The following is a 12,763-nucleotide window of genomic DNA, read 5'->3' as shown; positions in this document are numbered from 1 at the left end:
CACGGCACGGTGCAGCACAGTGTGGCATGGCATGGTGCAGCACAGTGCAGTACGGCACGGCGCGGCACGGCACGGCACAGCACAGAGCAGTATGGCACAGCACGGCACGGCACAGCACAGAACGGCATGGTGCAGCATGGCACAGCACGGCACGGCACAGCACGGCACAGAGCAGTATGGCACAGCGCGGCACGGCACAGCACAGCACAGAGCAGTATGGCACAGCGCGGCACGGCACAGTGCGCTACAACACAGCGCGGCATGGCACAGCGCGGCATGACGCAGCACGGCACGGAGGAGCTCCAGCAACTTCGAATCTTCTCCGAGGCTCCCCAGCCTCTGCACTTCTCAGGATCCCCATCCCCATAGCAACCGAGCACCCCGGAGGCACCGATCAGTGTTTCCGCCCCACGCAAGGAGCGCAGCAGCGTTAGCAGCCGCGTCTCAGCGGTGAGGAGCCGAGGCAGCAGGAGGAAGCGCCTTTTCCAGGCACCCCCGCGGGGTCTGGCAGAGCTCTCCGTGCTCCCACCTCTGGTGCCACCACCCCACGGCCCTCTGCCTTCCTCTGGTTCCTCCTATCAGCTGCTGGAGCACACCTGTAAAACGGATGGATTCCTCCAGGCTGCTCTATCGGCCCCTTCCTTCAGAGCCCGCAGGAGGAAAGGCCGAACCACTCATCTTTTCATTTTGTAGTGTCTTCCTCGGGACGGCAAGCGGCAGCTCCCTGCCCTGCCCTGCCCGCCTGCAGCACGCAGCCGCCCTGAGGCGTGCTGCTGCAGCTCTCCTCTCCCAACCCAACTGCAACTTCGCACAGATCCTTCCCCCGCAAAGTTCCCAAAATTCACATCAGAGCGAGGGAAACGCAGAACAGCCATTATACGTGGGGAAAGCAAGCGGCTCCTGGCTGCGGGGAAATCCTGAAAGCCCTTGGGCAGCTCCCAGCAGCCTGCCCGGGGTCCCCCCGCTGTCCCCGGCTGGGCTGCGGGAGGTTCCTTTGGCGACTCTGGCCGCCGTGGGGGGAGTTTTGGGTCCCTTGAGAGCTCTCCTGCAGCCAGAAGGGGATGGGCAGAGAACGATCCTTCAGCCTGACGCAATTAGCTCCCAACTGGCCAGGGGAAAGGACGCGAGCCACCAAGAAGTTGCCACCCTCAGAAGGGTCGGCTCAGTGCCGGCCTGGTGACAATAACGAGGAGGATGCAAGCGCAGGGAGCTGCTGCCGGGCTCTCCCAGGGCACAGCAGCTGGGACAAGACCGAGCTTTCCCCCATTCCCTTCTCCCCGCCTTTCCCGAAGCCACACCACCACCTTCTGGCGATCTCCATCGCTGCATCGCCCCGCTCCCGTCCCGCCTTAACTAGGGGAGCGGAGCCCCAAGTTCACGAGGGCCCCCGGACAGCCTTCTAAACAGCAAACTGAAGCCGCTGCAGCGTTTCAGCTCCTTTCCATCGCTTCAGCCCATGATTTATTAGAGCAATTAAGTGCCTCGCTGGTGCTTGGTGCGCAATCCACGCTGCCCGCTGCAGCCGAGCAACTCGCCGTCCTACAAGAGAGGTTACAGTTAAACTAGGAGCGTGAAAAGACCGAGCCATTTACAACTAGAGCGCTTGCAAACACGGACGGGGGAAAGCTCTGGGGCTTCGCGGGCTGCCCTGGCGTTTGCTGCCAGCACGGGGATGAATTCCGCGGCTCTGAGCTGCCTCCTGGAGGGCTGCGGGACGGAGGGCTCCCAGCCCTGCGAGCTGCCCGCCTGCAGGAGCGGCCCCAGGGCCACCGCCTCCGCTGACGGCCCGGCTTCAGGCACCCGGGGCAGCGGCGGCAGGGCCGCCCCCGGGGTCCCCGCCACACCCGCTCTCCTCACCTCACCGAGAGCTCTGAGCGCCGCACGGCGCACGCGCAGCCACCTCGGCGCCCCTTAGTCCCGCCCCCCTCCCCCATTGGAGGAGCGGGACGAGGGGCGGTGCGGCGGGCCAATCGCGCGGCGGGGGACGGGGGAGGGGGCGGGCGCGGCCGGCGGCGCGTGTGAAGATGGAGGAGTACGCGCGCGAGCCCTGGTGAGCGGCCGGGCGCGGGGCGGGCGCGTGCGGCGGCCGTTGGGCTTTGGCGGGCTCGGGGGGCGCGCGCGCCGGGGGGGGGGGGAGGGAGGGAGCTGGGGGGGCTCGGGCGGCGGGAAGGGAGGGGGGGGGGGGGGGAGGTGACCTTGGAGGAGCCGCCATGGCCGCCGCCGCCCCGCGCTTCCGGGCCCCCCCCCAGCCTCACGGGGCGGCTCGGGGGGCTCCGGGGGCTCCGGGGGGCTCCGGGACCGGCCGGCCGCGGGCACGGGCACGGGCACGGGCACGGGCACGGGCGGCACCCGCCGCGGGGGTTGGCCACGGTCCCGCACAGCCCGGTCGTGGGCGCCTTCGGGGCCGGGGCAGCCGCAGCCCCTGTGGGCAGCCTGTTGTGCGCCTCGCCGCCCGCACAGCGGAGGGTTTCCTCCTGATGGCCGGGGTGAACCTGCCCTCTTTGGGCTGAAGGCCGTTCCCCTTCGTCCCGTCGCAATCTACCTGAATAAAATGTCGCGGAACTGCAGGGGCTGGAAGGGACCTCCAGAGCTCACCGGGTCCAACCCCCCTGCCGAAGCAGTTCCCTACAGCAGGCTGCCCAGGGAGGCGTCCAGACGGGCCTGGAATATCTCCAGAGAAGGAGACCCCACAACCTCCCTGGGCAGCCTGTCCCAGCGCTCCGTCACCCTCGCCGTGAAGAAGTTCTTTCGCATGGTGGTGCGGAACTTCCTGGGCTCCATTTTGTGGCCATTGGCCCTTGTCCTGTCCCCGCAAACCACTGAGAAGAGGTTGGCCGAATCCCTCTGTCTCCCACACCTCAGGTGTTTATACACATTGATGAGATCCCCTCTCAGTCTTCTCTTCTCCAGGCTGAACAGCCCCATGTCTCTCAGCCTTTCCTCACAGGGAAGATGCTCCAGGCCCCGTAACACCTTTGTGGCCCCCCGCTGGACTCTTTCCAGGAGATCCCTGTCTTTTTTGTACCGGGGAGGATCACCTCCCTTGACCTGCTGGCCACGCTCCTTTTAACGCACGCCAGGATCCCGTTGGCCTTCTTGGCCACGAGGGCACACTGGTGGCTCATGGCCAACCTGTCGTCCACCAGGACCCCCAGGGCCTTCTCCACAGAGCTCCTCTCCAGCAGGTCATGCCCCAGCCTGTACCGATACATGCGGCTGTTCCTTCCCGAAGGAGTCCTCCTCCATCCCTTTCATAAGCCCCCTTTAAGTACTGAAAGGCCGCAATGAGGTCACCCTGCGGCCCTCTGCAGGCTGACCGTCCCCAGCTCTCTCAGCCTTCCCTCACAGGAGAAGTGCTCGAATTTCTGAGCATCTTCATGGCCCTCCTCTGGACTCGAATGTCCGAGGGCGTTGTCCAAACGCTTTTAGACCTCCAGCAGCTCGGTGCCATGCCCGCGTCCCTGGGGGGACTGTCCCAGTGCCCAACCACCTCTCACAGAATCAGGAATCATTAAGGCCGGAAAAGCCCTCCAAGACCACCTGGTCCAACCGTCCCCCTACCACCAGTGTCACCACTGAACCATGTCGCCAAGCACCACATCCGACCTCTCCTTGAACACCCCCAGGGACGGGGACTCCACCACCTCCCTGGGCAACCCGTCCCAACGCCTGACCGCCCTTTCTGCAGAACCTCTCCCTAGCCCCCAGCCTGACCCTCCCCTGTCCCAGCTCCATCCCTCGGGTCCTGGCGCTGTCCCCAGAGAGCAGAGCTCAGCGCCTGCCCCTCCGCTCCCTGTGAAGGAGCTGCAGGCCGCCATGAGGCCTCCCCTCGGCCTGCTCTGCTCTGGGCTGAACAAACCAAGGGACCTCAGCTTCTACTCATGTCTTCCCCTCATTACCTGCTTTTCGCCCCGTTATCTCCATCCCCCCACAGCCCCATGCGATTCCCCCAGGACCCATCCCGAGGCATGGGGCACCCTCTGCCTCCCCCTTGCCCGAGCCGGCTCCTGGCTGTGCCGGGGCAGCCCGGCGTTGTGCAGCTGCTCTCCTGATCCCTAAATTGTTCACCATCAGCCATGGTTGCCGTCCGAGTGCTGCTGCTGCTGCTGCTGTAGGAACCTGGCCTCGTCTCGCACGTTGCGCTGAGCCCGTTTCCCTGCTCTGAGGGGCATCCTTAAAGCCGGGGAAAGAAGTAACAGTAACATTAAGCAGATAAGTGCCAAATAATAATGGGATAATCTCTTTTATTCTCTTCTGATTCTCTCCTCTGCTGAGGTCGAGTACTGCCGGGGCTGTGGGGTGTTTTGTGTCAGCTTTCCGATGCGTCCGGCGCCTGTCCGGGAGTTCAGAGGCGCTGACGTGAAATAGCAGTGCTGGTATCAAAGACGTTTTCTCGTTCAAAAGCTGCTCCTGCGGAGGCTTGGAGGATAGTTTAAGAGGAAAATTAAGTACCCCAAAGGTAACAAGTAACGAGCTTTACCTCTGAAGGAGGGTTAAAGATGGAAAAAATCTAGGCGAGCACTCCATGATTGGGGTCTAATTAATGAAGCTTCTCTAAAGAACAGTCACAATTTGCTAAATTGGAATTCTTTGACCTTGTGGGTAAAGGAAGACCACTTTACATAATCTATTTAGATTTCCAGAAAGCCTTTTAACAAGATCGCTCTTAACAAGCGAACAAAGGCAGAGAGTTGTGATGAGATGTTTTATTCATAACAGTAGATCAAAATCTGGACAGGAGGCACAGAGAGGAGAAGAAAAAACGCTGAGAAGAAAGAGATGGTAGCTTTTCATCTTGGCAGATCTGACAACAGCGTGCCCGCAACTCTTCCTGATCATTGCACATGGGAGATAGGGGGCTTTGTAGAAGGAAAATAAAGTATAAAATGGGGCTAAATTATTTAATTTCGTCAGAACTGGAGGGGATTTGTTAGGAATGTGAGATGAAAGCACGTGCCAGGCAGGGCAGTAAAAACGAAGGGCGATGCCTGGTGGGAGGACGTCCCCTCGTTCCGCCGCTGACTGCTGTCCGCATCGGTGTGGGTTTGGGCCTCTGGCAGTCGTGGTGGTGGTGCGGGTGGGATCCTGGTGCCTCCACAAAACCGAGTGACTCTGACCCGAAATCAACGTGCGGAGCAGCGTCACGTGCAAGCCAGCAATTCACCTTCGCTCCGGTGTGCAGAGCTGGTGACACCACCTCAGTGCAGGGACTGCGGAGGTGGGGAACGGGAACGGGTTGGGAACGGGTCGTGAAAGTGAGAAAGGAGCCCGGGGCGGCCTTCAGGCAGAGGGAACAAAACGATTTTTTGCAGGAAGCAAATAAAAACCCATGACAAAATGTGCAGTGTAGCAGGTGGTCAGGGGAAAAGAGGAGCTGTGTTCCCCCCTTTCGGCAAAGAGCTTTTACATATCCAGTGGAACAGAAAAGTGGCGGGTCCAAAGCAGGTGGATGGACGAAGACGTGCTCTCGTGTGCGGGACCGCAGAGCTGGGTGCTGTAGGGAGCTCTCAGGAACAGAAGCACTGAATCCGGAGGGAGATCAGAGAAGCACATTGATGCTCATATCCGTGGTCGCTCTTGGTGCAGAATTTGCTGACCTGCACACGGGGCTTGCCGTCGGGTTCAGCTTTGTGAGCGTGCATCTTGCCGCAGCCTGCCTTCTGCTCGGCTTGCTGGTTGTTGCCGGTGCAGCAGCTGTGGCCGTCAGATTTTGGTATAAGATGAAAGAAACGGAATAACTCCGTGCATACGCTGCAAAATTCCCAGCAGCGGCAGCGCAGCTAATTGCAGGCTGGTGCTCGCCCAGCTCGGGAGGTGTTCGGTGACGGAGAATTACAGGGCAGCGGGCCGCAGGGGACGGCGAGCCCCAAATTAGAGCCCGGCTCTCCGTGGTTGGAAGCCTTTGCTGAGAGGAAGGTGCCTCCTTCTGCGCTCCGTGAGGCTGCAGGCTTGGCACCGCCGCCTAGCGCTGCGTGAGCGTTCCTGGGGTTTGTTGTAATGAACTTCAAAGGCCCGGGATGCATCAGAAAAACCTTTCCAGTTTAACAAAAGATGACTTTGAAGTCTCCCATTCAAATAACCAGAACTAACGAAAAGCGTGAGTAACTCCGGAAAGCAGCCTTTTGTTCTCCTGTGGGCTGAGTCTCGTTTGAATTTGCCACCTACGTTTTCCGTAGGTCGCGATGAGAATGAGAAGAGTAAATTCCAAGTTATTTACACTCCACAGGTAGGGCAGAGCTGACCGTAGCTGGAATGCTGCAGACGTTTCCCACGATGGAGACGCGTCTCGGTGCCACGTGTGAGAGGAGTTCAAACAATTCCTTGCAGAGCTGACGCTGACTGCCCGGGGAGGCAGGTTGTTGGGCTCTGGGTGAACGCGAGCTCGTGTCACTGCGCACCTGCGCGTGCCCGTCGTCGCAGCCCGTTCAGCGAGCTGCACATGAGGCAGTAGCCCTGGCGCTCCTGTGCCCTCGCGCTGGTTTTGGATACTGGGACATTTGTTTGGATGGGGAATTTCCTACAGGAATGCACCGGATGGGCGAGTGGTGGATCCCTCGCAGTTACTCGCACAGGGTGACGTGGTGCAGTACTGCATTTTCATCTCTGTTTTTCGTTACAGTCCCTGGAGGATCGTAGATGACTGCGGAGGTGCTTTCACGATGGGAGCGATAGGAGGTGGCATTTTCCAAGCCATCAAGGGGTTCAGAAATTCCCCGGTGGTAAGTAAAACCATTGGAGAAGTGCATTAAGAGCGCAACCCTGCTTCCTCTGTCCGTCAGCAGCGAAACGTGGTAGCAGAAGGTAAGGTGAAGGAAATCCTTGTCCACAGAGCGGGACTGAGGAACAGGCTGCGTGTCATTCATCCAAACCACGAGCGTCCATCGGGTGAATGGCTCAGCATCCAGGCGGGTCCGTCGTCTGTCTGGGTTAAAGTTCTGCCTTCCCCCTTTCCACTGACGGCAGCAGCGGGGCCCTTGCAGCTGGCTGCCCTCCCTCGGTGAAAGGAAATATCTTTTTCTCCTTCAGATTTATAGTAGGGAGTGTTACTTTCTGTAACTAATGTCTTATTTAAATATTAACATTTTTTAGTAACTGGATTTATTTGAAAGGCAATTTCAGTTTAAATGCAGAAGTGTGCATAGACATGGAAGTTGAAGTTTAGGCAACACAGGTCAGTTGTTTTCACTTTCAAGTTTTCTGCTGCAAAATTTTGACCACAAACATGTTGTACGGACTTCTGATAAAAATAAGATCCGACTTCTACTTGAACATTGTAAAACATTCCTCTGGCTTTTATAGAAAGGGCTTAAAAGGGATGAAAGGGTTTTTAGTTGAGAGTGGTTTTTGCTGTTACTATGTGACAATTTGATTGCCTAAAGCTTCTTAATAAACTATCAGTTTGAGGTAAATTTTGTGAATAAGATCAAATAACTTTTTCCAAAACTAGTCAGATCCTGCAGACACTTAACAGGAACAGGATTATGTGCTTAACCACATTTAAAATTTGTGTGAGACTTGGTAAGTGAGCATATCCACACTTCTCAGTGCTTGTATCTAAAACAAAACTTGAGTGTTCCCAGTGTTCTTTAAATCTTTCAAAGTGTAGGAAATGCATAGTAATTACTGTTGAAATTCCTGGATGACATTTACTATTTGACACAGAAGGCCCAGAACCACCTTTTAAGCTTGAATTGCGTGCTCCTCTTGGCTGCTGAGAGTGAGCTGATGAGAAGGCGACCAACTGGGGGAAGTGGTTAGGCATCAGGAAGAAAGAATTATATACATGAAAAATAAATGTGCTTATCTTGCTAAAGGTGTAACTTTAAATGTCTCATTCAACTCCCACCACACGCACCAAACAAACCTTGAGCTTAAATGGTTTAAGGTAGTAGTGACTGCTGGCTGCACTTCGGTTTTGTAGCTTCCAGGTATATTGCGAAGATGTGACAAATAGTAAAGTATCTGTAAAAATGCATTTTTTGTCAGCTCCTGATCACAGCCATTGAAGGTGCTTAGAAGTAGGTTGGGCCTGTGGCACGTTTGGGCTATACACAGACATTTTGGCTGTAAGGCTTCATTCTTATGTTCTGTCCTTCTCTTCTATTGTAGGGGGTAAACCACCGACTGCGGGGAAGTTTGACAGCTATTAAAACAAGAGCTCCACAACTGGGAGGTAACTAATTTTGTGTTGATGTTGCCATCATCTTTCTGTGGACTGTTGGTAGAACACCCAGGTTGGGGAAGTAACGCGATGGCAGCACAGGGACACCTGAGCTGCCTTCCGGCAGGCCAGATGCATTTCACCAGGGTTTGTTAGTCCGAGCAGAGAACAAACACGGTTCTGTTGCATCCAGAATTAGTTTTGGTGTGGAGAAAACATGCTTATGCTCCTGGAGTGATAAGCCAGGGTTAATCATTTTGTCATATATGAGCCAGTTCTGTGCAGAGCTGCCTGCGAGCCTGTGCCTTGTGTGCATGGCTTTAAAGTAAACAAACTTGGCTCATTAGGAGAAATCATCAGACGTGGAGAAACAGTGAAATAGGTGGGTGGATCTGGCCGGGATTTCAGACTTCCCCTAAGGTCAGCTAGGTACATTTCAGTCTTTTTTTTTTTTTTTAATGAATGTTGTGCACAAATGTCTAAAATCACAAGCCTGCTGCTTGAGCCAAAATGACATTACGATCTCTTAAAGGTGGTTCAGCATCAAAGTGAGTAAGCCTAAGGACCTGGTCTGTGCCATTATGCTCTTCTGTCAGGAAAACTGAATTAATACATTACAGAAGGAGAAAATGGGAGAGTGATGTCGAGCAGGGGAATGTGTTGGCTGCAGCAGAACCTCTCAGAGAAATCGGGGCCGCGGGCGGAAAAAGCTCTACAGCCACAGCCTGCGGTGGCTGCACAGAGAGAGGAATTCACCCTCCTGGTCTGCATCTGACAGCAAGCTTTCAAAGGCATTAAGACACCTCCAATTAAGGAGAGTTGAACTTAATCTAAGTCACACATTTTTCCCAAAATGAGCCTGGGGATGAGCGTTTATTTTCATTTATAATACTGGTTATTGTTAAATGACTGTAGAATTGCATTCTGAGAACTGTCACGTTCTCTTTACGTCTGCCATACCGTACAGACCAGCTCTGACCTCCTGAGATGCCAGAAGCAGTGTTAGGATAAGGTGCTAAACTACTCTATCATTCTCTATGAGGAAATACATTTAAAACATTATTTTTTTCCTATATGCTATTTTTTCCCTGAGCTATTCCATCTTTATTAGGATGCAAATTCCATTATAATCACTGCTTGGTAATCTTTTTGTCATGAAATATGAAATAATGAGATTATATTTAAAATGTATGTGTAAGTATAATGTGTGTGTGGCTTGACAAGTTTAGAATTTGTCTCAGTATTGATTTTGACCTGTGTTTGGTTCTTGCTGAGATTGGATGTGTCTGAAAGTGTGCTAACACCACACCACCTCTTGATGGTGTGACTGCAGTGCGGCTGCTTGCCTGCTTTCTCTAATCTGGTTTTGCCTTTTTTCCAACTTTCCAACAGGGAGCTTTGCTGTCTGGGGAGGTCTCTTCTCCATGATTGACTGCAGTATGGTCAGAATGAGAGGTAAAGAAGATCCGTGGAATTCAATCACAAGCGGAGCCCTAACTGGAGCCATATTAGCTGCCAGAAGTAAGAAATTGAGCTCTCGGGAGCATAGTAATTGAAAAAGCTTCTGTATTCTAAATGTACAGTTCTCATCGTTACAGCAAAGCAGAATTGTGTGATACCCAAACTGGAATTTACTTTGTAAGAGAAATTGAAAGATAATCTTAGACTTTTGTCCTGTGCTTATGAAAGTAATAATTATGTTCTCAGACATTACCGTTGTTCTTTTGTTTCCCTGAGGAAGGGGAAGAATTGCCTAGTAATTATCTCTTTATTGACGATACTAACGAGGCTTAATGAATGCAAAATGACTGCTTCTGAGTCTGCCCATAGGAGAGATTATAACTATAGAAAGAGAATTATAATATGCAAAGTAATGCGCGGAAAAAAGAAAAAAGTGTTGTTTTGTACTTCTATTTTTAGATGGACCTGTTGCCATGGTTGGATCTGCTGCAATGGGAGGAATTCTCCTAGCTTTAATTGAAGGAGCTGGTATTCTCTTAACAAGATTTGCCTCCACACAGTTCCCTAACGGTAAGGAACCATCACTGCAGTAGCGCGAGGCTTTTATTGTGCAGTCTTTACTAATGTGCCTCTTCCAGTCATCACTCTTATCATGGAGTAAATCTACTCAGCCAATTCCCAGCTTCTAAGGCTGTAAAAAGTGAAGGAAGAGCCGCACGTTGGTGATGATGCAAGAGCTTTCCAACGTTCTGTCTGTGGGATGACAGTTCTAGAGAAATCCACGTCTAAATGAAGCGGCAAGATTGGCTGTCACTCAGCAACGTAAAGGCAGAGGAATGTGGTGCACCTGGGGGTTTCCAGGCACAGTGGGACGTGGGTCGTTTCTGGGGCTTCAGAGGGTGGAGAAGATATTTGGGATTCGTCTGAGCAAAATGTGCAGACGTGGGTGGTGTTACGGGAACAGGCGCCCCAGCCCCGTCCTGCTGACTCAGGCCCAAGCAGGACCTGCGGGTTCCTGCTGCTCCTTCCCACTGCGTGGCCGGGCGCTGTGGGGCTGGAAGCGACGATGTCCACGTGCCAGATTGTGGAACTGGTCTTCTGCCCCGTCCCCCGATACATCCACACGGCCCTGACACGTGGTGGCAGCAGCAGTTCAGGCGGCAGTGAGCGACACGACAGGTTTGAGGGAATAGGAAGCAGCAAGTTGGGTGTGAGACGCAGGGTTCTGGCAGGCTGGCTATGGTCCCTGTGCAGATGTGTGGGTAACCCTGGCTCAAATGAGGAGGTGAAGATCAGCAGGCAGATGCAGAGGGGAGATGTCAAAGAGGGGTAGTGCTGGTGCTTTGTTTTTCTTTTTTAAAACCACTCGAAAACATGTATCTCTTTTTTTTTCCCTAAGAAAAACACAAGCTGAGATGTCAGTGAGCGGAGTCTGTAACCATTTACGTAAATACTTGGCTGGGTGAAACAATTAATATCTCCATTGCCCCACCTCGTTTTGGGAGCAATACAGACAAAACCACTAGTGTTGAAAGGATTAGTGGCAAGCCAGTAATTCCTGATAGGATTCCTCTCTTGGGTTTGCTCACTGACGTTCTTTGTTCAGTCTAAATTGTTACAATTTCCGTTCTTAATACAAGAGCATTTTAAAATGAACCTGCTTCAGTGAAAGGGTATCATCTGTCTGTTACAATTTATTCTCTCTAAACTTGGGGTACAATGAGCGTATTGCTTCCCTCCAGCAGGAGGTCGGTAAGAGGAGTCGGGAAGCTGGCTCCACAATGCCTCGTTCCGTTCCACTGCCTTGCCTTGTTGTGGGGCGAGTTACCATGGGTAAACCTGTACAGAACGGCCAGGTTCAACTGCAGGGCAGTAAGGCATAGGTTTCCAGCTCCTTTAGGGGACTGAAAATGTTTCCCTCTCGCTGCTCTGATTCATTTCCCGATTAGTAAAGGAGCTAAAAATACGTGCCTTATTGGAACAGGGCTCTTGTCAACGTGTAAAGCTCTTGAACTTTGAATGGAAAAAAAATGTAAAGTCTTGTTATTGGCTTCGTTAATTTTAGAAGGGATATTTATATTAAAGAAAAGCACTGTGAATGTGTTTCATGCTTTTAGTAGGAAGAACGTCTCATCTTTTCGTATTTATTATTTGACTTTTTTTCTTTCTCCCTATTCACAGGCCCTCAGTTTTCAGACGATCCCTCCCAGTTGCAGCCCTCTCCATTTGGCGACTACAGACAATACCAGTGATTATCCTCATTCTGCTAGTTCCTATTGTACCTGAGCTGTAATTTAAAATGCTGGAGGACCAAGATGCGGTATGTCTTTACACCAGTGGTAGTCTCTTACACAAACCATGCCAAGAGGACCTTCAGCGCTTGTCAGTGTGAAGCTGCACAGGAGAACTGTTAGAAGATGACAGATCTATTTATTCGTAATAGGTTCCATTGCTGTAATGTTAATTCATGTCTGGTAGAATACATGGAGATTTAAGATAAGGACCAAATGGAGTCTTGTAATCCTTTGGACATGGACTGAAGTGAATGTCTGTGGAGTCTTCGCTGGGATGTGGCATTAGCCATCCACAGTGAATGCATCTGGAATTTATCCCCTCCCCTTTCGGATTTAGGTTGCTAGGCCTCGGCCTGGCTGCTGCTTACTGTGGCTTGCACAGCTGACTCGAACAGGACTGCCATAGGCAGCTTCCCCTGCAGAACTGTTCCTCGAGGTGTCTGTAGGGGATCGGGACAGAAAACAGGGAGCTCTCGGGGGTTGGAGGGTGAAGCACCTGCATGCTGTCAGCACAGTCTCTCGCCTTTTCACTGTGGATCCAGTCCTTCAGTGCTCTGGAAGGTATCGCAGTTCCGTCTGCTCCATGGTTTTGCTCTTAAACTCCAGTTGTGAAGGCGCGTTCTCCTGATAGAATATACGCATTCCAAAAGACCTGCGCAGTGTTATCTGAGCCGCTTCTTGGCTTTGCTTCTGCCCAGGAAGGAGCTTGATCTCAGCGCTCTGTGAGGAAACACGCAGACCCATTCAGTAGGAGAGGATGAAAATAACAGAAGTGGTCAGAGTAACGCTTGGCAAACGGGTGAATTAGGATTGTACGATGTGTGCGTGCCAGCGCAAGATCCTGAAC

The 12,763-nt window shown here is 52.9% G+C and overlaps 1 protein-coding gene and 1 long non-coding RNA gene across 2 annotated transcripts; one reads left to right on the top strand and one right to left on the bottom strand.

Annotated features, from left to right (window-relative positions):
- Nucleotides 1–1,402: 1,402 nt before the first annotated feature.
- On the bottom strand, nt 1,403–1,850 carry LOC121059151. The gene is made up of 2 exons (XR_005814445.1): nt 1,618–1,850; nt 1,403–1,539 (listed from the first exon to the last, which is right to left on the bottom strand). It is a non-coding gene; the product is annotated as an uncharacterized LOC121059151 (long non-coding RNA).
- Nucleotides 1,851–1,935: 85 nt separating this feature from the next.
- TIMM17A (translocase of inner mitochondrial membrane 17A) lies at nt 1,936–12,125 on the top strand. The gene is made up of 6 exons (XM_040535578.1): nt 1,936–2,050; nt 6,620–6,719; nt 8,110–8,173; nt 9,554–9,682; nt 10,082–10,192; nt 11,804–12,125. The coding sequence occupies exons 1-6, from the start codon at nt 2,025–2,027 to the stop codon at nt 11,872–11,874; spliced, it is 501 nt and encodes a 166-aa protein (XP_040391512.1). The 5' UTR covers nt 1,936–2,024; the 3' UTR covers nt 11,875–12,125.
- Nucleotides 12,126–12,763: the final 638 nt, after the last annotated feature.

This window comes from Cygnus olor, chromosome 24, assembly GCF_009769625.2.
Source record: "Cygnus olor isolate bCygOlo1 chromosome 24, bCygOlo1.pri.v2, whole genome shotgun sequence".
NCBI lineage: Eukaryota > Metazoa > Chordata > Aves > Anseriformes > Anatidae > Cygnus > Cygnus olor.
This window is presented reverse-complemented; position numbering and strand designations above follow the sequence as displayed.

Excerpts from the sequence above, each read along its gene's own strand:
- TIMM17A (XM_040535578.1), top strand. The coding sequence starts at position 2,025 with ATGGAGGAGTACGCGCGCGAGCCCTG. Across the intron at positions 2,051-6,619 it reads GAGTACGCGCGCGAGCCCTG|TCCCTGGAGGATCGTAGATG; the intron begins GTGAGCGGCCGG and ends TTTTCGTTACAG. Across the intron at positions 8,174-9,553 it reads AAGAGCTCCACAACTGGGAG|GGAGCTTTGCTGTCTGGGGA; the intron begins GTAACTAATTTT and ends ACTTTCCAACAG.